The sequence below is a fragment of the Electrophorus electricus genome, chromosome 5 (genome assembly GCF_013358815.1).
Source record: "Electrophorus electricus isolate fEleEle1 chromosome 5, fEleEle1.pri, whole genome shotgun sequence".
Lineage (NCBI taxonomy): Eukaryota > Metazoa > Chordata > Actinopteri > Gymnotiformes > Gymnotidae > Electrophorus > Electrophorus electricus.
The window spans coordinates 21,149,921-21,174,253 of record NC_049539.1 but is presented as its reverse complement, the minus strand read 5'-3'; the positions used below and the strand labels follow the sequence as shown (position 1 = coordinate 21,174,253).

The 24,333-nt window shown below is 42.8% G+C and overlaps 1 protein-coding gene across 1 annotated transcript in view; it reads left to right on the top strand.

The window, feature by feature from the left end:
• The first annotated feature begins 11,165 nt into the window (after window positions 1–11,165).
• Window positions 11,166–24,333, top strand: part of LOC113569178 (NACHT, LRR and PYD domains-containing protein 3-like) — a 239,803-nt gene continuing 226,635 nt past the window's right edge. Inside the window, exons 1-3 of the mRNA XM_035526147.1 lie at window positions 11,166–11,197; window positions 11,311–11,457; window positions 21,487–21,600. Coding sequence (XP_035382040.1) covers window positions 11,408–11,457; window positions 21,487–21,600 — 164 coding nt within the window. The 5' untranslated portion in view covers window positions 11,166–11,197; window positions 11,311–11,407. The remainder of the gene's footprint in view (window positions 11,198–11,310; window positions 11,458–21,486; window positions 21,601–24,333) is intronic.

The window sequence follows — 24,333 nt, the reverse complement described above, 5'->3', positions numbered from 1 at the left end:
AAGTGCACAGGAACATCACAAACAATGCATGCAGGGCAGAATTGGGCAGATATCTATTAATAATAAAGACAGAAAAAAAGGGCAATTAAATTCTGGACCCAAACTTATATCATTCTAAAGGTCTGGAGTACCAAGAACTGCACAAAGAGAACAGTCACCTCACTCAGCTGATCTGGAAATACAGTTCAGCATTAACACACACTAACACTACACTAATACACACTAACACTACACTTAGACACACTAACACTACACATGCTCAGGGCCAGAAAATAACAGCAAACCCAATCAGAATCACCAGAATTACAAAACAACTCAAACAAAACTACATCATCAATCAAAATCACAGCATAAAATGGAGTGTTATTTGGTCCTAAATTGAAAGTCCCTAAGAACACGGTCTGATCCAAAACTGAGATCCACCCTGACCAATACAGACTCAGTGACCACTGCCTGGCCATCGAAACCAGCAGACATAAACAGTCCTGTTTACCTGAAGAGCAGAGACTGTATCAGCAGTGCCAGGACTATAAGATCCAGACAAAGCTGCACTTTCTGAATGAATGTACAACATTTAGACAGATTAGAACTAAATTCTTTAAGAAAATTAGCCACATATTCCCTGAGTTTAAAAACCTCCCTGATGTGGAGAAGCTGCCATATGTTGTTGGTGAACATAAAGAGTTCAGCACACTGGCAGCGCTGTACAATCACTCCTGCCACAGTCTGAGGGACAGTGAGTGACCGAGTCAGATACCAGAGACACAGAGACATTATTATTATTATTATTATTATTATTATTATTATTGGTATTATTATTATTATTGTTGTTGTTGTTGTTGTTGTTGGTATTATTATTACTATTATTATTAATATTATTGGTATTAGGTGTATTGTTGTAGTTATATTATTATTGTTGTTGTTACTATTATTATAAGAGGTTGTAGTATTGTTGTCATCCTTTTTTAGTGTTAATTTCTTTATCAAAACTTTGGCAATACAAATATGAACTTTTGAGAGAGAGGGAGAGAGAGAGAGAGAGAGAGAGAGAGAGAGAGAGAGAGCCGCTTGGAAACCTGAACTCAAGATGAAGAAGAGGAGAGAGAGAGAGAGAGAGCGAGAGAGAGAGAGAGAGAGCGAGAGAGAGAGAGAGAGAGAGAGAGAGAGAGAGAGAGAGAGAGAGAGAGAGAGAGAGAGCCCCACGGGGATGGAGAAGGACAGAGAGAAATTTTGAGATTTCTCAATAAAGTTTAATAATCAATTATGATATTCATACACATTCAAACACAGTATACAATTTCAAAAAGGAAAATTTTAATTAAAGAAACACCAAAAACCACTCCCTCATCTTTCACAGAGCACAAAACATCATTGTAGCCCCAAATATTTTCAAAAGTAGTCATATCATTCATGGCAGAATAAAACTTAATATCTAACACTATATAACTCTTTACCAATCTTTTAAACACATTTACAATACTGCCATCTTAGACTGCCCTAAAATGAAATTCAAAAGTTGACATTGTTCTTTCTTCTTCTGTGTGTAATTATACCCACAAATGAAGAGTGCTCCCTTTTGTGAGACTGTCATTCATAACCTCCAGCACATCCTCTACAACCACACACCAGAAGGATTTGTAAAACTCCACTGGCAGTCCGTCAATACCATCAATACCACCTTCCATGCTCTGAAGGGCATCCTGCAACTCCACCAGGGACAGTGGCCCCTCAAGACCCAAAATGGCCCCTTCTTCTACCTGAGGAGGACCATCTAAGAAAATATTTTCCAACTCTTGGTATGATTTATATTCACTGATATATAGCCTATTGTAAAACTGTGCTACTCTTCTAGGAATCTCCACAGGATCTGAAAGTGCAGTACTAGACTTCAAGGCACATATCCATCTCCTCTTTCCATTTTTATGCTCTAAACTAAAGAAAAACATGGAGGTTCCATCTGTGTCACATTCTGAAAATGAGAACAGACCAGGGCCCCCTGTGACTTTACCCCAAGCAGGTTGGCTAGTGCCACAGTTTATACTTTAAGAGCCTCAATATCCTCCACTACAAATTGTGGAACCCAGCTGTTGGGAAGGGGCAGAGCCATGGCCCCAGCCATAACAGAGCCACGCCCCCAGACATGGTGCTGTTGTGACTAAGAAAGTGTTACCTTCTCAATCTCTCAGCCAGTCTGCTTCATTCTGCCTATCATTATGAGTTTCTTGAGCAAGATCTACGTCACTTCCTTTAAATTTGTTTAACTGAAAAAGCTGTGTTCTTTTATTCATATCCCGGCCCCATTAATAAGGAGGCAGACACGTGCAGAGAAGAGTGAGATTTATTAGGGGCAAATCCAAAGTCGTAGTCATTAGGGTAGTCCAGGTCATATTACCACTACAGAGACTCAGAGAATACATGATAAATAAACCTAGGGCTAGGATAAACAAAGGGAAGTAATGACAATCCAAAAACACACAAAGGCAAACAGGGAAAGCAGGCTATAACAGAAACTAAGAAGTAACATACGGATGTAAGGAAAAACAAAACGGCTAGAATCAAACAGGCTAACAGACACAGGCTTAGAAACAAAGTCGGGCTTATATACATCCAATACATTCAAAATATTCCATGCAATGCATGGAAACAAATGCATGCAATGAATAGCAAAAACACAAGGAATCAGATATGGTTTAAATACATGAACTTAACAATGTAGAAATGATGGACAAGAGTGAGCAGTCAAACAAGGGGTGGAGAAAATGAAACTATGACATGGAACTTAAATACACAAGACAGAGAAAACGTGGAACATGGAAGCGGGAGGGACTAACCGTGACAGGATACAGTTACAAATACTTTCATTTCTACATTCTTCTTGATCCAATTCCTTCCACTCTGTTCCAGACAATCTGCTTCCTTTCACCTGTGTCATCATCAACAACTCCTTATCTTTTGGACATGTGCCAACTGTATTCAAAACCACCAGGGTAGTACCAATCCTCAAGAAGGCCACACTCGATGGCTCCAGAGCTACCAATTACAGACCAGTATCACTTCTCTCTTTCCTTTCAAAAGCCTTCAAACAAGAAGTTTACAATCAATTGTCATGTTCCTCATCCAGAACCAGTTGCATGAGCCCAATCAGTCTGGCTACAAACCAGCACATTCTACAGAAACAGTCCTCTTAGCAGTTATGGAGAAACTTCATGCTGCTAAAGCTGCCAAGCTGTCATCTGTTTTGATTCTTCTAGACCTTTCAGCAACCTTTGCCACAGTAAACAACAACATTCTCCTCTCTGTTCTCTCCAGGCTTGGTGTGACTGGCTCTGCATGGAAATGGTTTCAGTCCTATCTGGAGGGATGGTCCTATCAGGTGACATGGAGAGGATCCACATCCAAACCATGTAGACTCTCCACTGGTGTTCCACAGGACTCAGTATTAGGCTCCCTTCTCTTGTCTTTGTATACTCCTTTCCTTGGAAAAGTCAAATCTCTCATGGTTCCTCCTATTACTGCTAAGCTGATGACACTCAATTACATCTTTCTTTTCCACCCTCTGACACGCAGGTCTCCAGACGTATCTCAGCATGCTTGACTGACATTGCATCACGAATGACAGCCCACCACTTGAAGCTCAACCCCAGTAAAACCGACCTTCTATACATCCCAGGTACTCCCAACCCTTACCATGACCTCACAGTTCCCTTTGAGAACTCCTTGGTATCACCAGCCGAAGCTGCCTGTAGCGTGGGCATAACTTTGGACAACCTGTTGTCATTCTCATGTTTCAAATCTAACCCGGTCTTGCAGATTTCTCCTTTGTAACATACGAAGGATTCAGCCCTTTCTCTTGCAGGAAGCTGCCCAGGTACTTGTGCAGTCTCTTGTGATCTCAAAGCACCACTTCTGCAGCTCTTTACTTCCTGGTATTCCTCTAAGAGCCATCAGACCTCTACAACTTGTCCAGAATGCAGCAGTACGACTGGTCTTCAATCTTCCGAAGTTCATAATCCATACATGAGGTCAATGTTCAAAGCTTGAAATATCTTGCTTCAGGTCTCATGGAAGACAAGCATCGAGACTATTCTCTGTGCTGGCTCCCAGATGGTGGAATGAACTTTCACTTGCTGTTCGGACAGCAGAGTCCCTTGCAGTCTTCAAACGCAGAGTGAAGACCCATCTATTCGTTTTTTATTTATTTAAATGACCACTGACCCTGCTCCTATATTGACTAACTAAACTAATACTTATTGTAGGGTATTGTTTACAACACTGATGTTGTCTAACAAACTAGTACTTACTGTTTATTACACTTACACTTAGATACACCTCATGTATCTTGTACTTCTAGGCATCAGCAGGGATCCCTGTATTTCTACAGTATTCTAGCTGATTGTTATATTGGATTCTAACATACTCTACTGGCTGGGATGTATTTTATGAGTAAATGACAAAGCATTTTGTAAGTCAATCTGGATCAGAGCATCTGCTAAATGTAATATATGTAAATGATCTTTGTCTCCTTGTCTACTCTGGTTTGCTGTGTCTGATCTTTATCTCCTGATCTCCACAGGATTGTTGTGTCTGATCTTTATCTCGTGGTCTCCTCAGGAAGCCCTGAGTGGAGAATGTGAAGACTGGAGGACAAAGACACTATAATTGCCTCAGCAACTGCAAGGGGAGGGGTGGAATGGGGTAAGAAGAAGGAGGAAAAGAAAAGAGGAGGAGAGGAGACACAGACTCTGCCTCCTGTTAAAAAGGCCAAAGCTCAACAGCCACAGAGCAAGAAGCAGAGAGGGAGGGACATGTATTTTATTTTTGTGTTCTGGTGTAATTAGTATGATTATGTGGGATTTTGTTGGGTGGGGAATTTTAGGTTTATGAAAGGAATAAGTTTCAAGTTTCAAGTTTGGTTTATTTGTCACATACATAGTCATACACAGTATAACTCGCAGTGAAATGGTTGAGAGTGCTCTGTCCAAACTGAGGAAAAAGGAAAACAGGGGTGCATAGAGAAATATATATCTATATATATACAAAATATATTAACAGTGTATGTACAATATATGTATATTATGTTTATATACACAATGTATATGGTTGTGTATATATGTATGTACAGAATGTACAGATCCATCTTGTAAAATGACATATTTACAGTTTTTATGTTACATGGTGGTAATTGAACATATTACAGTTATGTTACATGGTGGTGGTGGTCCCCACAGTTTATCAGTTTCCCTGATTCAGGGCCCGAATGGCCTGTGGGAAGAAGCTCTCTCTGTCTTGGTCTTCAGGGAGCGAAAGCGCTTCCCTGACCTCAACAGAGAGAAGAGCCTATTTTTGGGATGGGTGGGGTCCTTCACAATCCTCCTGGCCTTGGTCTGGCACCGCTTGTAGTAGATGGTCTGCAGGTCAGGAAGTTCCATATGAGTGATGCGCTCTGCTGAACGCACCACCCTTTGGAGTGCTTGTCTGTCCTGCTTGGTGCTATTCCAAAACCAGACTGTGATGTTCCCCGTGAGGATGCTCTCGACAGTGCAGGTGTAGAAGTTCCGCAGTACCTTGGAGGGCAGTCTGAAGTCTCTTAGGCGTCTGAGGTGGTAAAGACGCTGACGAGCCTTCTTTGCCAGGTAGTTGGTACGGCGGGACCAGGACAGGTCCTGCGAGATGTGAACACCAAGGTACCTGAAACTATCTACTCTCTCCACCGTGGTTCCACTGATCCTCACAGGTTGGTAGTGCCGCTCCTGCTTCTTGCTGCAATCCACGATCAGCTCCTTTGTCTTACTGACGTTTAGGAGATTATTTTCCTGGCACCAGTTTTCCAGATGTTTAATCTCCTCCAGGTAAGCCCTCTTATCGTTGTCCGAGATCAGGCCCATGACAACGGTATCATCAGCAAACTTGACAGTGATGGTGGAGCTGGAAGTGGCTGTGCAGTCGTAGGTGTACAGTGAGTAGAGCAGGGGGCTTAGGACACAACCCTGAGGAGCTCCAGTGCTGAGGGTGAGGGTGGATGAAGCGCAGTTGCCCACCTGTACTGATTGTGGTCTGTCTGTTAGGAAGTTGGAGATCTAGTCACACAGGGATGTATGCAGTCCTAGATCCTCCAACTTAGTAGTGAGTAAGGAGGGGATGATAGTGTTAAATGCTGAACTGTAGTCGATAAACAGCATTTTAACATAATTACCCCTCCCTTTGTCCAGGTGGGTCAGTATGATGTGGAGCAGATGTGCAATTGCATCATCAGTGAAGTGGTTGTGGCGGTATGCAAACTGCAGTGGGTCCATGGAGGCTGGCAGTGAAGATGAGATGAGATGAGAATAAGTTTGTTATATCCATTTTTCTCTTCTCTTTTCTATTGTTATATAGAGACCTGTGTTCTAAAAGGTAACACTGAGTAATTAATAATTATGTCATATGCAAATTTATGATATCTGACTAGTCATTAATTACACTCTGTAGTGAGGCTGGAAGTTCTCAATGGAATTTGGTTGTGTACTGCTATAAAGGCTATAAGATAGCTCACTCATAGATAGCTCACTTAATAGTTGAATACAGTTTACATATGATGAGGCGCATGTTTGGTTCCTTCTTCTAACAGAAGAGCACTGCCAGTGATCCAGCTGTTATTTATTCTTACTGTTGTCTTGTATCTTTATCTCCTCCGCATGGCATTTATTTAATATAAAGTTTAAATGATCAAATGTCATGTAACCAGCAATGCTAATACACATTTACTGCCATTATTTTACTGTTAGACTGTGTTTAATGTGCTCTGTGTTCAGTGTTCTATGTGTGCTCTGTGTTCTGTGTTCCACGTTCTATGTTCTATGTGTTCTCTATGTTCTCTGTGTTCTGTGTGTTCTGTTTTCTATGTGTTCTATGTGTTCTGTGTGTTCTTTGTGTTCTGTGTTCTATGTGTTCTATGTGTTCTGTATTCTGTGTTTATTATACAAAATAATCTGCTTATTTAGGACTCCTAAATTTGTCTTACAATGCAGAATATTATGTATTAATGTTATATGGAGTTATCTAATGTGACTGTATCTAATGTGATTTAATAAGAAGTTTGATTCTCTGAAAAAATCCACACCAAATGTAAAACCTCAAATTGGTAGTTGTTTTGCATGAATTTAAATGTGTTATTATTATTATTATTATTATTATTATTATTATTATTATTATTATTAAGTACACCATGTAGTTTTCTGTTGTACCAAATACAGGTAAACTAATAAATTATTTTTCCACAATACTTGAAATAAACATACACACATACACACTCACATGTCATATGCACAACATGCTATGGACGTCCACACACTTACATGTTTATTGTGAGGCTGCTTATCTAAATTACAATCATCTGTAAGTTAGATCTACAAACAAAGTCGTTTGTTAAGTTCCGAAGTGTTCCAACGTGCCGACATAGTGGAGATTTACTCTCAGCGGAGCCGCAAAACAAGTCCGTGTAGGCGGGACTGTGAATCGATTGGCTGTATAGACTGTATAGTGTATGATTGGCTGCAGCAAAATGATGGACAGCTAACTTTGGTTGATGATTGGCTTAACAAAAATGACTGTTATAAGAAATCGGTTGTGTAATCGGCGTCATACGAAAATGATTGACATGTGCTCTAGTTACGCCCACTGGTGTTTCTGTCGTTAGTTCCTTCTCAAGAAAACGAAAGTATTTTCTGTACTGTCGCCATTACGCGCGTTTTAAATATTTCACGGTAAGTTCATCCTATTTGTTAAAATGCGATGTCGGTGCAGTTTAAACAGCGTGTTTTGTAAGTACATAGTTCTGTGTTTAAATCGTAGCTCCACCCAAACGTGGATTAAATGTAAAGATTAAAGTCCTGGTGAAGTTAACGGTACGCATCTAAAATGACGGACACTAAAATGGCCAACGCCAGTACGATCGCACAGTTATATTTTTACAAATATTTAACTGGCTCAGATATACGTTGTCAGTTATTGTAAATCTCGATTTTAAGTCGTAGTTAGTCAGTAATCTTTCCAAATGCTCCCACTTTAAACTCCTCTGGCCTAAACGTAAAGTTGCTGATGTAACGGTTTTTTTACGGTTAGTTTCCTGTTCAATTTAAGCCATTTTTTTTGTGTTGTCCAAATCCTAACTGGACAGTTCAGATTCCCTGTATAGTTAATTATCTGTATTATTAACTATAGTTTGGGATCGGACGGTCAACACTGACGTTTCTACGCTTGTTTGGAGTTTCTGAAGCGCAGCGTTTTAAAACTCTGATCTGAAGTGTGGCGCAAAACGGCCATGTCACGTGACCACGGCTAAACGAAGCTTGTGTTTCTACACAATACAGAACCTGCCGCTCCTGTCTTTGACTGACAGTGTCTGAAACAAACCTGATCACACATCTGACTCAGTCACAAACTCTATTAATACTTACAAGAAAACACACCCAAACTTTGTGGATTTTGTGAGAATAGAGAATTTGAGAGACGGAGAGATTCAGTGTTGTCTAGATAGAAGGTTACTGATAGGACATATTGAGTGATAGGCTAGTGAGAGACATCCAGTGAGCAGTAGGTAGGATAGATATAGTGACATTAATATATAGAAAGTGTATGTAGAGAGAGATGCTCTGGTTTACTGACAGGAGTGATGTGCTGTACATCCACACATTTATATAATGGTAAAAACACCTGTGCATGCCAGCAACATGTGTTCTATGTGAATTCATCTTTTCCAAGACTGAGGAGGTAATTTGGGAAGAGAAGAAGCCCCCAAAACAGCAGAAGAACTAATATTTTATAATATAAATATAAATAATAATAAATATATAAATGTGAGACATTGTTCCTTTATGTTACTTTATTGATCTTCATTATCCATAATCATAATTATCTACATTCACAACACTTCCTTCTGCTGTAGATGAAACCGGTTCCACACAGACAATTCACTAAATAGGTCTGCACTTCATAGAATACGGAGTACATGTGAACCCACACAACCCTACAGAGTACATGTGAACCCACTCAACCCTACAAAGTACATGTGAACCCACACAAACCTACAGAGTGCATGTGAACTCACACAACCCTACAGAGTACATGTGAACCCACACAACCCTACAGAGTACATGTGAACCCACAGAACCCATGTGGTTATTTATCCCAGTAAACATACTGGCATTTTGTTTATAGATTATCTTTCTAAATTTCATGTCTTACACATGAAACTGAAATACCTGGAATTTGAAATACCTTACAGAACACAACTGAAAACAGAAACATCTTTTGTTTCTTTGTTTGTTGTGTGGTGATTGCTCTGAAATATTTATTGATCTTATGTATTGATAACCTGGCATAACCCACCACAATAATATCTATGCAATGTAGTTTAGACTTTGTTGTTTCACAGAATAGAATCATCAAGATGTTAGCAAAGTGGTCACTGTGGAGATCATTGACAGATTGCTTCTGTTCTAAAGGCCCAGAAGTGTTGGAAGAATTATGAGTGAATATTATTTAATTAAATTTTTTCCTTATAATATATTTATCCAGTTAAACTTTGTGTCATTGGCTAAATATCAGTCGATTATCCAGATAAATGTTGTGTCATTAGCTAAAGATATTGGTTGAATATCCAGTTAAACTCTGTGTAATTGGCTAAAGATATCGGTTGTATGGTTGCATGAGTTCAGACGTCATTTCTTGCAGGAAGCAGTGCTGAGTGTTACCCACACAGTAAAACTCTGTTTGTGTTAAACCCAGAGACTCTGTGTTACTGATAAAATGTAAGTCAGGCATCTTCTGTTCATATTGGTGTTTTGTGATGAAAAAAAAAAATGTTAGTTGATGTTTACAGTTACTAACAAGCAGGCATGCTACTCCATGTGCTCTCTGTATAGGTTTAGTTTCACTTTCATGTTTTAGCATATTTCTCCTCTGGTAATACTGTTTCATATCAGCTGGGAGATGTACTTCCTTTGTGTATTAGGACAAAGATACCACCACCTATAGTGTACCGTAAATGTAGTGAACAACTGATGTACACTGATTAAGGACAAAGATACCACCACCTATAGTGTACTGTAAATGTAGTGAACTACTGAAGTACACTGATTAAGGACAAAGATATATAATATTAATTCATTAATACTAGTGGTGCCAATCAATTAAAAATTAATCAAGTTAATCAATAAAAATAGATTAATCATTATTAATCATGAAGTTTAACATTTTAATACAGTATTACAATGCTAGTATTTACTTGTATTTTGGGGGATAAAACAAATACATGTGTAGTGTTGGAATAAATGAATGCATGATACACTGGTTTAAGGATTCTATTTGTTCTTTAACATCTCAGATTAAATGAATAGCAAGGAAGCTGCCATTCAGCACAACGGATGTTGTCTCCTCAGTCATCGTATTATCTGTGGTCACTCCTGTCAGTAATTCAGCCTGGTAAAAATCCATGCGGGATTTATGGGAAGACGCTGGGGTCAAACTTGGAAATATGGTTCATTTGCGTAAAAAAAACAAAGTTAATGTTTTTAAATTGATCATGAGTGTTAAGGCTGACAGCCCTAATAAATACATTTGAAAGCATTCAGATTCCAGTTTCCCACTGTGTGAAAACAATACAGTAGAACCTCTCAGAAAACGCCTCCATCTTCCTCTGTGGCACTTTGAGGACCTTTGGAATGTCTGATTGGGCATCATGGAGATTTATGATTTAAAATGTTTGAAATATTGTGACATAAAACAAATGATGGTGCACAGCTTTATGGGTATAATGTTAATTCTAAATTCATTAAGAATAACTTTTGTGTGTATAACTGTTTTTGTGTATTCAGTGGAATATTTTAATGAAGCCATAACAGTTATTCAGTGGAATATTTTAATGAAGCCATAACAGTCTGTTCAGTATTCTGTCATCATCACTGTTTCAGTTCTCCACCCACCCTGTTAATATCAGTGTTTACGTATGGTTCATGTTTCACATCATGTGTTTTATTTTTAATATGTTGATGTGAGTTTTATCAGGCATTGATTCAGTGTGATTCACTCTGTGTGTATGAACTGTTGACAGGGAGCAGAGAGCAGCATCTCCAGTGTCCAGCTGTGTGTGTGTGAAGAGGAACAACTCCATGATGGAGCCTCATAACTCCAGCAGTGGAGGAGGAACCTCTGACCCAAAGTGAGGAGCTTTCCATCAGCACTTAATCTGAGGAAACAGGAAGAGGGAATATTCAGGATAAATGAGATGTAGTGAAGGATGTAATTACTCAACACTTTCCTCATCTTCATCAGGGTAGAGAGAGCAGAGCCTCCAGCTCCCAGCTGTGCGTCTGTGAAGAGTGAATCACCTCCAGCACCCAGCTGTGTGTCTGTGAAGAGTGATGAGTCCATGGAACCTCCTGCTGTATTCAGTAGTGGACCTGTGACCTCAGTCCTACAGTGAATCACACATTACACACTCAGATTCTTTCATAAGTGGGGTGGATGTGTTCCTCCCAGTGTGTGAGGGAGTGATGTTCCCCCCAATATTACAACAATCATACCCAAGTAAACAATGTCACCATTCTACAGGTCAAACTAATAAGAGGGGTTCACCACAGGTGTGTTTTAGTTTTAGGAGAAAAGGAGTGTGGTATGTTTGTGCAGTTGCTGAAGGGCAGGTGTGGTCTATGTGTGTGTGTGTGTGTGTGTGTGTGTGTGTGTGTGTGTGTGTGTGTGTGTGTGTGTGTGTGTGTGTGTGTGTTTGGTTCGATGGTCTAGCTAAAGGACAGGTGTGTGTGTGTGTGTGTGTGTGTGTGGTATGTTTGTGTAGTTGCTGACAGACAGGTGTGATGTGTGTGTGGTATGTTTGTGTTGCTGAAGGACAGGTGTGTGTGTGTGTGGTATGTTTGTGTAGTCTCTGAAAGACAGGTGTGGTGTGTGTGTGTGTGGTTTGTTTGATGGTCTTGCTGAAGGAGAGGTGTGGTGTGTGTGAGTGGTATGATTGTGTAGTTGCTTAAGGAGAGGTGTGATGTGTGTGTGTGTGGGATATTTGTGTTGCTGAAGGACAGGTGTGTGTGTGTGTGTGTGTGTGTGTGTGTGTGTGTGTGTGTGTGTGTGTGTAATTGCTGAAGGACAGGTGTGATATGTGTGTGGTATGTTTGTGTAGTTGCTGAAGGACAGGTGTGATGTGTGTGGTATGTTTGTGTAGTCTCTGAAAGACAGGTGTGGTGTGTGTGTGGTTTGTTTGATGGTCTTGCTGAAGGAGAGGTGTGGTGTGTGTGAGTGGTATGATTGTGTAGTTGCTTAAGGAGAGGTGTGATGTGTGTGTGTGTGTGTGGGGGATATTTGTGTTGCTGAAGGACAGTGGTATGTTTGAGTAGTTGCTGAAGGATGTGTATGTGTGTGTCTGTGTGTTTTTGTGTAGTTCCTGACGGACAGGTGTGTGTGTGTGTGTATGTGTGTGTGTGTGTTTGTGAGTGGTATGTTTGTGTAGTTGCTGAAGGCCAGGTGTGTTTGTGTGTGTGTGTGTGTGTGTGTGTGTGTGTGTGTGTGTGTGTGCTGCTGAAGTACAGGTTTGATGTGTATGGTATCTTTGCATTCCTGAAGGACAGGTGTGATGTGTTTGTGTTCCTGAAGGATGTGTGTGTGTGTGTGTGTGTGTGTGTGTGTGTATGTGTGTGTGTGTGTGTGTGTGTGTGTGTGTGTGTGTGTGTGTGTGTGTTGCTAAAGGACAGGTGTGATGTGTGGTATGTTTTTGTAGTTGCTGAAGGAGAGGTGTGATGTGCGTGTGTGTGTGTGTGTGTGTCTGTGTGGTATGTTTGTATAGTTGCTGAAGGGCAGGTGTGTTTGTGTGTGTGTGTGTGTGTTGCTTAAGTATAGGTGTCTGTGTTTGTGTGTTGTTTAAGTACAGGTTTGATGTGTATGGTATCTTTATGTTCCTGAAGAACAGGTGTGATGTGTGTGTGTTCCTGAAGGACGTGTGTGTGTGTGTGTGTTCCTGAAGCACAGGTGTCTGTGTGTGTATGTGTGTGTGTGTGTGTGAGTGTGTGGTTGTGTGGTTGCTGAAGGACAGGCCTGTTGTGTGTGTGTGTGTGTGTGTGTGTGTTGGTGAAGGACAGGTGTGTTCGTGTATGTGTGTGTGGTATGTTTGTGTAGTTGCTGAAGGGTGTGTGTGTGTGTGTGTGTGTGTGTGGTATGTTTGTGTAGTTGCTAAAGGACAGGTTTGATCTGTGTGTTTGTGTGTGTGTGTGTGTGTTCGTGTATGTGTGTGTGGTATGTTTGTGTAGTTGCTGAAGGGCAGGTGTGGTCTGTGTGTGTGTGTGTGTGTGTGTGTGTGTGTGTGTGTGTGTGTGTGTTTGGTTCGATGGTCTAGCTAAAGGACAGGTGTGTGTGTGTGTGTGTGTGTGTGGTATGTTTGTGTAGTTGCTGACAGACAGGTGTGATGTGTGTGTGGTATGTTTGTGTTGCTGAAGGACAGGTGTGTGTGTGTGTGGTATGTTTGTGTAGTCTCTGAAAGACAGGTGTGGTGTGTGTGTGTGTGGTTTGTTTGATGGTCTTGCTGAAGGAGAGGTGTGGTGTGTGTGAGTGGTATGATTGTGTAGTTGCTTAAGGAGAGGTGTGATGTGTGTGTGTGTGGGATATTTGTGTTGCTGAAGGACAGGTGTGTGTGTGTGTGTGTGTGTGTGTGTGTGTGTGTGTGTGTGTGTGTGTGTGTGTGTGTGTGTGTGTAATTGCTGAAGGACAGGTGTGATATGTGTGTGGTATGTTTGTGTAGTTGCTGAAGGACAGGTGTGATGTGTGCGGTATGTTTGTGTAGTCTCTGAAAGACAGGTGTGGTGTGTGTGTGGTTTGTTTGATGGTCTTGCTGAAGGAGAGGTGTGGTGTGTGTGAGTGGTATGATTGTGTAGTTGCTTAAGGAGAGGTGTGATGTGTGTGTGTGTGTGGGATATTTGTGTTGCTGAAGGACAGGTGTGTGTGTGTGTGTGTGTGTGTGTGTGTGTGTGTAATTGCTGAAGGACAGGTGTGATATGTGTGTGGTATGTTTGTGTAGTTGCTGAAGGATGTGTGTGTGTGTCTGTGTGTTTTTGTGTAGTTCCTGACGGACAGGTGTGTGTGTGTGTGTGTGTGTGTGTGTGTGTGTGTGTGTGTGTGTGTGTGTGTGTGTGCTGCTGAAGTACAGGTTTGATGTGTATGGTATCTTTGCATTCCTGAAGGACAGGTGTGATGTGTTTGTGTTCCTGAAGGATGTGTGTGTGTGTGTGTGTGTATGTATGTGTGTGTGTGTGTGTGTGTGTGTGTGTGTGTGTGTGTGTGTGTGTGTGTGTGTGTGTGTGTGTGTGTGTTGCTAAAGGACAGGTGTGATGTGTGTTATGTTTGTGTAGTTGCTGAAGGACAGGTGTGGTGTGTGTGTGTGTGTGTGTGTGTGTGTGTGTGTGTGTGGTATGTTTTTGTAGTTGCTGAAGGAGAGGTGTGATGTGTGTGTGTGTGTGTGTGTGTGTGTGTGTGTGGTATGTTTGTATAGTTGCTGAAGGGCAGGTGTGTTTGTGTGTGTGTGTGTGTGTTGCTTAAGTATAGGTGTCTGTGTTTGTGTGTTGTTTAAGTACAGGTTTGATGTGTATGGTATCTTTATGTTCCTGAAGAACAGGTGTGATGTGTGTGTGTTCCTGAAGGACGTGTGTGTGTGTGTGTGTTCCTGAAGCACAGGTGTCTGTGTGTGTATGTGTGTGTGTGTGTGTGAGTGTGTGGTTGTGTGGTTGCTGAAGGACAGGCCTGTTGTGTGTGTGTGTGTGTGTGTGTGTGTGTGTGTTGGTGAAGGACAGGTGTGTTCGTGTATGTGTGTGTGGTATGTTTGTGTAGTTGCTGAAGGGTGTGTGTGTGTGTGTGTGTGTGTGGTATGTTTGTGTAGTTGCTAAAGGACAGGTTTGATCTGTGTGTTTGTGTGTGTGTGTGTGTGTGTTCGTGTATGTGTGTGTGGTATGTTTGTGTAGTTGCTGAAGGGCAGGTGTGGTCTATGTGTGTGTGTGTGTGTGTGTGTGTGTGTGTGTGTGTGTGTGTGTGTGTGTGTGTGTTTGGTTCGATGGTCTAGCTAAAGGACAGGTGTGTGTGTGTGTGTGTGTGTGTGGTATGTTTGTGTAGTTGCTGACAGACAGGTGTGATGTGTGTGTGGTATGTTTGTGTTGCTGAAGGACAGGTGTGTGTGTGTGTGGTATGTTTGTGTAGTCTCTGAAAGACAGGTGTGGTGTGTGTGTGTGTGGTTTGTTTGATGGTCCTGCTGAAGGAGAGGTGTGGTGTGTGTGAGTAGTATGATTGTGTAGTTGCTTAAGGAGAGGTGTGATGTGTGTGTGTGTGGGATATTTGTGTTGCTGAAGGACAGGTGTGTGTGTGTGTGTGTGTGTGTGTGTGTGTGTGTGTGTGTGTGTGTGTAATTGCTGAAGGACAGGTGTGATATGTGTGTGGTATGTTTGTGTAGTTGCTGAAGGACAGGTGTGATGTGTGTGGTATGTTTGTGTAGTCTCTGAAAGACAGGTGTGGTGTGTGTGTGGTTTGTTTGATGGTCTTGCTGAAGGAGAGGTGTGGTGTGTGTGAGTGGTATGATTGTGTAGTTGCTTAAGGAGAGGTGTGATGTGTGTGTGTGTGTGTGTGGGATATTTGTGTTGCTGAAGGACAGGTGTGTGTGTGTGTGTGTGTGTGTGTGTGTGTGTGTGTAATTGCTGAAGGACAGGTGTGATATGTGTGTGGTATGTTTGTGTAGTTGCTGAAGGATGTGTGTGTGTGTCTGTGTGTTTTTGTGTAGTTCCTGATGGACAGGTGTGTGTGTGTGTGTGTGTGTGTGTGTGTGTGTGAACTTGCTGAAGGACAGGTGTGATGTGTGTGTGGTATGTTTGTGTAGTTGCTGAAGGACAGGTGTGATGTGTGTGTGGTATGTTTGAGTAGTTGCTGAAGGATGTGTATGTGTGTGTCTGTGTGTTTTTGTGTAGTTCCTGACAGACAGGTGTGTGTGTGTGTGTGTGTGTATGTGTGTGTGTGTGTTTGTGAGTGGTATGTTTGTGTAGTTGCTGAAGGCCAGGTGTGTTTGTGTGTGTGTGTGTGTGTGTGTGTGCTGCTGAAGTACAGGTTTGATGTGTATGGTATCTTTGCATTCCTGAAGGACAGGTGTGATGTGTTTGTGTTCCTGAAGGATGTGTGTGTGTGTGTGTGTGTATGTATGTGTGTGTGTGTGTGTGTGTGTGTGTGTGTGTGTGTGTGTGTGTGTGTGTGTGTGTGTGTGTGTGTGTTGCTAAAGGACAGGTGTGATGTGTGTTATGTTTGTGTAGTTGCTGAAGGACAGGTGTGCTGTGTGTGTGTGTGTGTGTGTGTGTGTGTGTGTGTGTGTGGTATGTTTTTGTAGTTGCTGAAGGAGAGGTGTGATGTGCGTGTGTGTGTGTGTGTGTGTGTGTGGTATGTTTGTATAGTTGCTGAAGGGCAGGTGTGTTTGTGTGTGTGTGTGTGTGTTGCTTAAGTATAGGTGTCTGTGTTTGTGTGTTGTTTAAGTACAGGTTTGATGTGTATGGTATCTTTATGTTCCTGAAGAACAGGTGTGATGTGTGTGTGTTCCTGAAGGACGTGTGTGTGTGTGTGTGTTCCTGAAGCACAGGTGTCTGTGTGTGTATGTGTGTGTGTGTGTGTGTGAGTGTGTGGTTGTGTGGTTGCTGAAGGACAGGCCTGTTGTGTGTGTGTGTGTGTGTGTGTGTGTGTTGGTGAAGGACAGGTGTGTTCGTGTATGTGTGTGTGGTATGTTTGTGTAGTTGCTGAAGGGTGTGTGTGTGTGTGTGTGTGGTATGTTTGTGTAGTTGCTAAAGGACAGGTTTGATCTGTGTGTTTGTGTGTGTGTGTGTGTGTGTTCGTGTATGTGTGTGTGGTATGTTTGTGTAGTTGCTGAAGGGCAGGTGTGGTCTATGTGTGTGTGTGTGTGTGTGTGTGTGTGTGTGTGTGTGTGTGTGTGTGTGTGTGTTTGGTTCGATGGTCTAGCTAAAGGACAGGTGTGTGTGTGTGTGTGTGTGTGTGTGTGTGTGTGTGTGTGTGTGTGTGTGTGTGTGTGTGTGTGTAATTGCTGAAGGACAGGCCTGTTGTGTGTGTGTGTGTGTGTGTGTGTGTTGGTGAAGGACAGGTGTGTTCGTGTATGTGTGTGTGGTATGTTTGTGTAGTTGCTGAAGGGTGTGTGTGTGTGTGTGTGGTATGTTTGTGTAGTTGCTAAAGGACAGGTTTGATCTGTGTGTTTGTGTGTGTGTGTGTGTGTGTTCGTGTATGTGTGTGTGGTATGTTTGTGTAGTTGCTGAAGGGCAGGTGTGGTCTATGTGTGTGTGTGTGTGTGTGTGTGTGTGTGTGTGTGTGTGTGTGTTTGGTTCGATGGTCTAGCTAAAGGACAGGTGTGTGTGTGTGTGTGTGTGTGTGTGTGTGTGTGTGTGTGGTATGTTTGTGTAGTTGCTGACAGACAGGTGTGATGTGTGTGTGGTATGTTTGTGTTGCTGAAGGACAAGTGTGTGTGTGTGTGGTATGTTTGTGTAGTCTCTGAAAGACAGGTGTGGTGTGTGTGTGTGTGGTTTGTTTGATGGTCTTGCTGAAGGAGAGGTGTGGTGTGTGTGAGTGGTATGATTGTGTAGTTGCTTAAGGAGAGGTGTGATGTGTGTGTGTGTGGGATATTTGTGTTGCTGAAGGACAGGTGTGTGTGTGTGTGTGTGTGTGTGTGTGTGTGTGTGTGTGTGTGTGTAATTGCTGAAGGACAGGTGTGATATGTGTGTGGTATGTTTGTGTAGTTGCTGAAGGACAGGTGTGATGTGTGTGGTATGTTTGTGTAGTCTCTGAAAGACAGGTGTGGTGTGTGTGTGGTTTGTTTGATGGTCTTGCTGAAGGAGAGGTGTGGTGTGTGTGAGTGGTATGATTGTGTAGTTGCTTAAGGAGAGGTGTGATGTGTGTGTGTGTGTGTGGGATATTTGTGTTGCTGAAGGACAGGTGTGTGTGTGTGTGTGTGTGTGTGTGTGTGTGTGTGTGTGTAATTGCTGAAGGACAGGTGTGATATGTGTGTGGTATGTTTGTGTAGTTGCTGAAGGATGTGTGTGTGTGTGTCTGTGTGTTTTTGTGTAGTTCCTGACGGACAGGTGTGTGTGTGTGTGTGTGTGTGTGTGTGTGTGTGTGAACTTGCTGAAGGACAGGTGTGATGTGTGTGTGGTATGTTTGTGTAGTTGCTGAAGGACAGGTGTGATGTGTGTGTGGTATGTTTGAGTAGTTGCTGAAGGATGTGTATGTGTGTGTCTGTGTGTTTTTGTGTAGTTCCTGACGGACAGGTGTGTGTGTGTGTATGTGTGTGTGTGTGTGTTTGTGAGTGGTATGTTTGTGTAGTTGCTGAAGGCCAGGTGTGTTTGTGTGTGTGTGTGTGTGTGTGTGTGTGTGTGTGCTGCTGAAGTACAGGTTTGATGTGTATGGTATCTTTGCATTCCTGAAGGACAGGTGTGATGTGTTTGTGTTCCTGAAGGATGTGTGTGTGTGTGTGTATGTATGTGTGTGTGTGTGTGTGTGTGTGTGTGTGTGTGTGTGTGTGTGTGTGTGTGTGTGTGTTGCTAAAGGACAGGTGTGATGTGTGTTATGTTTGTGTAGTTGCTGAAGGACAGGTGTGCTGTGTGTGTGTGTGTGTGTGTGTGTGTTTGTGTGGTATGTTTTTGTAGTTGCTGAAGGAGAGGTGTGATGTGCGTGTGTGTGTGTGTGTGTGTGTGTGTGTGTGTGGTATGTTTGTATAGTTGCTGAAGGGCAGGTGTGTTTGTGTGTGTGTGTGTGTGTTGCTTAAGTATAGGTGTCTGTGTTTGTGTGTTGTTTAAGTACAGGTTTGATGTGTATGGTATCTTTATGTTCCTGAAGAACAGGTGTGATGTGTGTGTGTTCCTGAAGGACGTGTGTGTGTGTGTTCCTGAAGCACAGGTGTCTGTGTGTGTATGTGTGTGTGTGTGTGAGTGTGTGGTTGTGTGGTTGCTGAAGGACAGGCCTGTTGTCTGTGTGTGTGTGTGTGTGTGTGTGTGTGTGTGTGTGTGTTGGTGAAGGACAGGTGTGTTCGTGTCTGTGTGTGTGGTATGTTTGTGTAGTTGCTGAAGGGTGTGTGTGTGTGTGTGTGTGTGTGGTATGTTTGTGTAGTTGCTAAAGGACAGGTTTGATCTGTGTGTTTGTGTGTGTGTGTGTGTGTGTTCGTGTATGTGTGTGTGGTATGTTTGTGTAGTTGCTGAAGGGCAGGTGTGGTCTATGTGTGTGTGTGTGTGTGTGTGTGTGTGTGTGTGTGTGTGTGTGTGTGTGTGTTTGGTTCGATGGTCTAGCTAAAGGACAGGTGTGTGTGTGTGTGTGTGTGTGTGTGTGTGTGTGGTATGTTTGTGTAGTTGCTGACAGACAGGTGTGATGTGTGTGTGGTATGTTTGTGTTGCTGAAGGACAAGTGTGTGTGTGTGTGGTATGTTTGTGTAGTCTCTGAAAGACAGGTGTGGTGTGTGTGTGTGTGGTTTGTTTGATGGTCTTGCTGAAGGAGAGGTGTGGTGTGTGTGAGTGGTATGATTGTGTAGTTGCTTAAGGAGAGGTGTGATGTGTGTGTGTGTGGGATATTTGTGTTGCTGAAGGACAGGTGTGTGTGTGTGTGTGTGTGTGTGTGTGTGTGTGTGTGTGTGTGTGTGTGTGTGTGTGTGTGTGTGTAATTGCTGAAGGACAGGTGTGATATGTGTGTGGTATGTTTGTGTAGTTGCTGAAGGACAGGTGTGATGTGTGTGGTATGTTTGTGTAGTCTCTGAAAGACAGGTGTGGTGTGTGTGTGGTTTGTTTGATGGTCTTGCTGAAGGAGAGGTGTGGTGTGTGTGAGTGGTATGATTGTGTAGTTGCTTAAGGAGAGGTGTGATGTGTGTGTGTGTGTGTGGGATATTTGTGTTGCTGAAGGACAGGTGTGTGTGTGTGTGTGTGTGTGTGTGTGTGTGTGTAATTGCTGAAGGACAGGTGTGATATGTGTGTGGTATGTTTGTGTAGTTGCTGAAGGATGTGTGTGTGTGTGTCTGTGTGTTTTTGTGTAGTTCCTGACGGACAGGTGTGTGTGTGTGTGTGTGTGTGTGTGTGTGTGTGAACTTGCTGAAGGACAGGTGTGATGTGTGTGTGGTATGTTTGTGTAGTTGCTGAAGGACAGGTGTGATGTGTGTGTGGTATGTTTGAGTAGTTGCTGAAGGATGTGTATGTGTGTGTCTGTGTGTTTTTGTGTAGTTCCTGACGGACAGGTGTGTGTGTGTGTATGTGTGTGTGTGTGTGTTTGTGAGTGGTATGTTTGTGTAGTTGCTGAAGGCCAGGTGTGTTTGTGTGTGTGTGTGTGTGTGTGTGTGTGTGTGTGCTGCTGAAGTACAGGTTTGATGTGTATGGTATCTTTGCATTCCTGAAGGACAGGTGTGATGTGTTTGTGTTCCTGAAGGATGTGTGTGTGTGTGTGTATGTATGTGTGTGTGTGTGTGTGTGTGTGTGTGTGTGTGTGTGTGTGTGTGTGTGTGTGTGTGTGTGTGTGTGTGTGTTGCTAAAGGACAGGTGTGATGTGTGTTATGTTTGTGTAGTTGCTGAAGGACAGGTGTGCTGTGTGTGTGTGTGTGTGTGTGTGTGTGTGTGGTATGTTTGTATAGTTGCTGAAGGGCAGGTGTGTTTGTGTGTGTGTGTGTGTGTTGCTTAAGTATAGGTGTCTGTGTTTGTGTGTTGTTTAAGTACAGGTTTGATGTGTATGGTATCTTTATGTTCCTGAAGAACAGGTGTGATGTGTGTGTGTTCCTGAAGGACGTGTGTGTGTGTGTGTTCCTGAAGCACAGGTGTCTGTGTGTGTATGTGTGTGTGTGTGTGTGAGTGTGTGGTTGTGTGGTTGCTGAAGGACAGGCCTGTTGTCTGTGTGTGTGTGTGTGTGTGTGTGTGTGTGTGTGTTGGTGAAGGACAGGTGTGTTCGTGTATGTGTGTGTGGTATGTTTGTGTAGTTGCTGAAGGGTGTGTGTGTGTGTGTGTGTGTGTGTGTGGTATGTTTGTGTAGTTGCTAAAGGACAGGTTTGATCTGTGTGTTTGTGTGTGTGTGTGTGTGTGTTCGTGTATGTGTGTGTGGTATGTTTGTGTAGTTGCTGAAGGACAGGTGTGATGTGTGTGTGTTCCTGAAGGACATGTGTGTCTGTGTGTTTTTGTGTGTGTTCCTCAAGCACAGGTGTCTGTGTGTGTGTGTGTGTGTGTGTGTGTGTGTGTGTGTGTGTGTGTGTGTGGTTGTGGTATGTTTGTGTAGTTCCTGACGGACTAGTGTGTGTGTGTGTGTGTGTGTGTGTGTGTGTGTGTGTGTGGTTCATTTGTGTTGCTGAAGGACAGGTGTTTCTAATGAAGTGTACAGTCAGTGCAGGTACCAGGTGGAGTTGATTGGGTAAGAATGTTGTGGGTGTATTTTTGTTCCCTAATGTGATTTATTTTCCCTATTCAATATCATCAGGATGGGGAGTGAGAGAGCAGTAAATCCAGCACCCAGCTGTGTGTCTATGAAGAGTGACTGGTCCATGGAGCCTCCTCCTCTATTCAGCAGTGAACCTGTGACCTCAGTCCTACGGTGAGTGACACATTACACACTCAGATTCTTTCATAAGTGGGGTGGATGTGTTCCTCCCAGTGTGTGAGGGAGTGAAGTTCCCCCAATATTACAACAATAATACCCCAGTAAACAATGTCACCATTCTACAGGTCAAACTAATAAGAGGGGTTCACCACAGGTGTGTTTTAGTTTTAGGAGAAAAGGAGGAAGAAATTCAGCATCATCTACCCACACACACATTCTCCAACTATCTCTTACTTGTAACTGATGGCTCGCAATGCCAGCAAGCTGCCACCAGAGGGAGGCCATGAGCTGGGAGTTAATCAGTGCTCATTAGTCTGATCTCTCACAGATGCCGCACCCCTATATAACTACTTCACTAAGGACTCTATGAAGCCTTGGTGTGTGGGTATTTTTTCAAGTAGAAAGTTCCCAACAAGAGTCTCCTGTCATCTTTCTTCATTCATGTCTGTGTTGTCTTGTTTCTTCTGGGCAGAGTCCCTCTCCATCAGTTGTTTATTAGGAGGAGAAATGTCCTGTAGCAGGAGGTGTCCCTGTGTGTTTGTTGTCTGTCTTAGTTGCTTGTCTTTTGTTCTGTGTTCATTTCCTGCTGTGTTTGGGGAGAGAAACAGAGTGTCCTGAGTCTACCACACACACGTAGTGGTTAGAGCTGCATCACCGCACTAGTGCAGACGCTGGTTTGATTCTCGGACCAGACAAGTCACTTTGTTTTTCATCAGAAGTGGCTGAGGGTTTTCTGGCCCTTAAACATCCCTTCACTGCTGAACTCTTTTGTTTGTTTGTATTATTAAACAGTAAAAACACTCACTATGTCTCCACTAAGCACTTCACTCCCCATCACTCCTCATCACTCCATCACTCCTCACTCCTTCTTCCCAGTAGTGTAGGGGGTAGAACAGTGTGGTCTTGCTCACCCACTCCTTCAGGTCAAACCCTCTCAGTTGTTGGTTTCCTGTTCAGTTGTGTTTTACCTCTTTTGTCCCCTTCCCTGTTTCACCTCAAATGTGTTTGGGTCCATCTAGGAGGTCCTGCTTACCTGAACAGGTGGGACAGTCCAGTTCTGTGATACTGACACTATAGTAAAGCAATAGTGGTGGTTCTGGTGTCATTAGTTTTAGAAACTGTTACATGCAGGTGGATGAGACGTCAGGATACAATTGCTGAGGACATTTATTAGGTCTCAGGAATCACTGTCATAACAGGAAGAACCACACAGGACACAAACAGACTGGGGTAATAAAGAACCACACAGGACACAGACAGACTGGGGTAATAAAGAACCACACAGGACACAGACAGACTGGGGTAATAGAGAACCACACAGGACACAGACAGACTAGGGTAATAAAGAACCACACAGGACACAGACCAAATGGGGTAATAGAGAACCACACAGGACACAGAGAGACTGGAGTAATAAAGAACTGCACAGGACACAGACAGACTGGGGTAATAAAGAACCACACAGGACACAGACCAAATGGAGTAATAGAGAACCACACAGGACACAGAGAGACTGGAGTAATAAAGAACTGCACAGGACGCAAACAGACTGGGGTAATAAAGAACCACGCAGGACACAGACAGACTGGGGTAATAAAGAACCACACAGGACACAGACAGACTGGGGTAATAAAGAATCACACAGGACACAGACAGACTGGGATAATAAATACATTACAGAAAGGAGGAAGTTTAGCTAGTATTATCTACCATATCAGTTAACTCTATCCAGGCATGTAACTTTTATTGTGGAGTCTGTGGAAATGGAGACCCCCAGCCAATTGAACACATAACATTTAAAGTATTCATAAATGATCCGCAGCTGATCTCAGACCTGTGTTGGTTTTGTAGCACCACAGCAGGTTCAGTAAGATGAGGAACTGCACCAAACTCAGTCCCACAGCCATACCAACCAGAACCAAGAGAGGAGGAATCACCAACTGATCTCATGGCAACTGAACAAAGCACTTGAATCACAAAATGATTTCTTACATGTTTGATCTATTCTGTCTTTTAAATTGGTTGTTAAGAAACATTTAAATTCACTGTTTTCTGACCCCTGAGACCCAGCTGTGTGGTGACTCTCCTCTCTCTGGGTGTTTACAGTAGTAGACACCCTCATCTGACTTTGAGACAGTACGGATGGTCATTTCTCCTGCAGTCTGGGTCTGGATGAGTGATCCATCTTTATATAAATCAGCTCTGAGGTGTGATGTGATAGTGGGGTGAAGTAAACAGTGTAGAGTCAGAGGATCTCCTTCAGTCACAGGATGGACAAACTTTCCAGAATCACACCACCATCTAGACCAGAGAAAACACTTTACACATCTGTTACAGAGAGAAGGATTCCAGCATGAACACTGAATATTACATATCAGGTTTGGGACACAGAATATAAATGCAATACACCCAATATTTGTAAAGTAGAATAATGTCACACACACACACACACAGAGAGAGAAAGAGTAACAGCTTTCTTTATGAACCCTCACCCTGGTTCTTGGTCAGTATCTGATAGTTCTGATAGTGTCCACCATGGACACATCCTGTCAGGACGCTTCACCCCGATTATCCTGCCTGCTGCCCCACAGCTGCTCTGTTACACCACTCTTTCTGTTCTGGTGCCCTCTGTTCTGTGTGGATGGGGTGCATATAATTGTTTATGTTCCAGTGTTCATTTTCTTGTGTTCATTTCCCAGTATCTGGTGAAGCACCATTCACATAAAC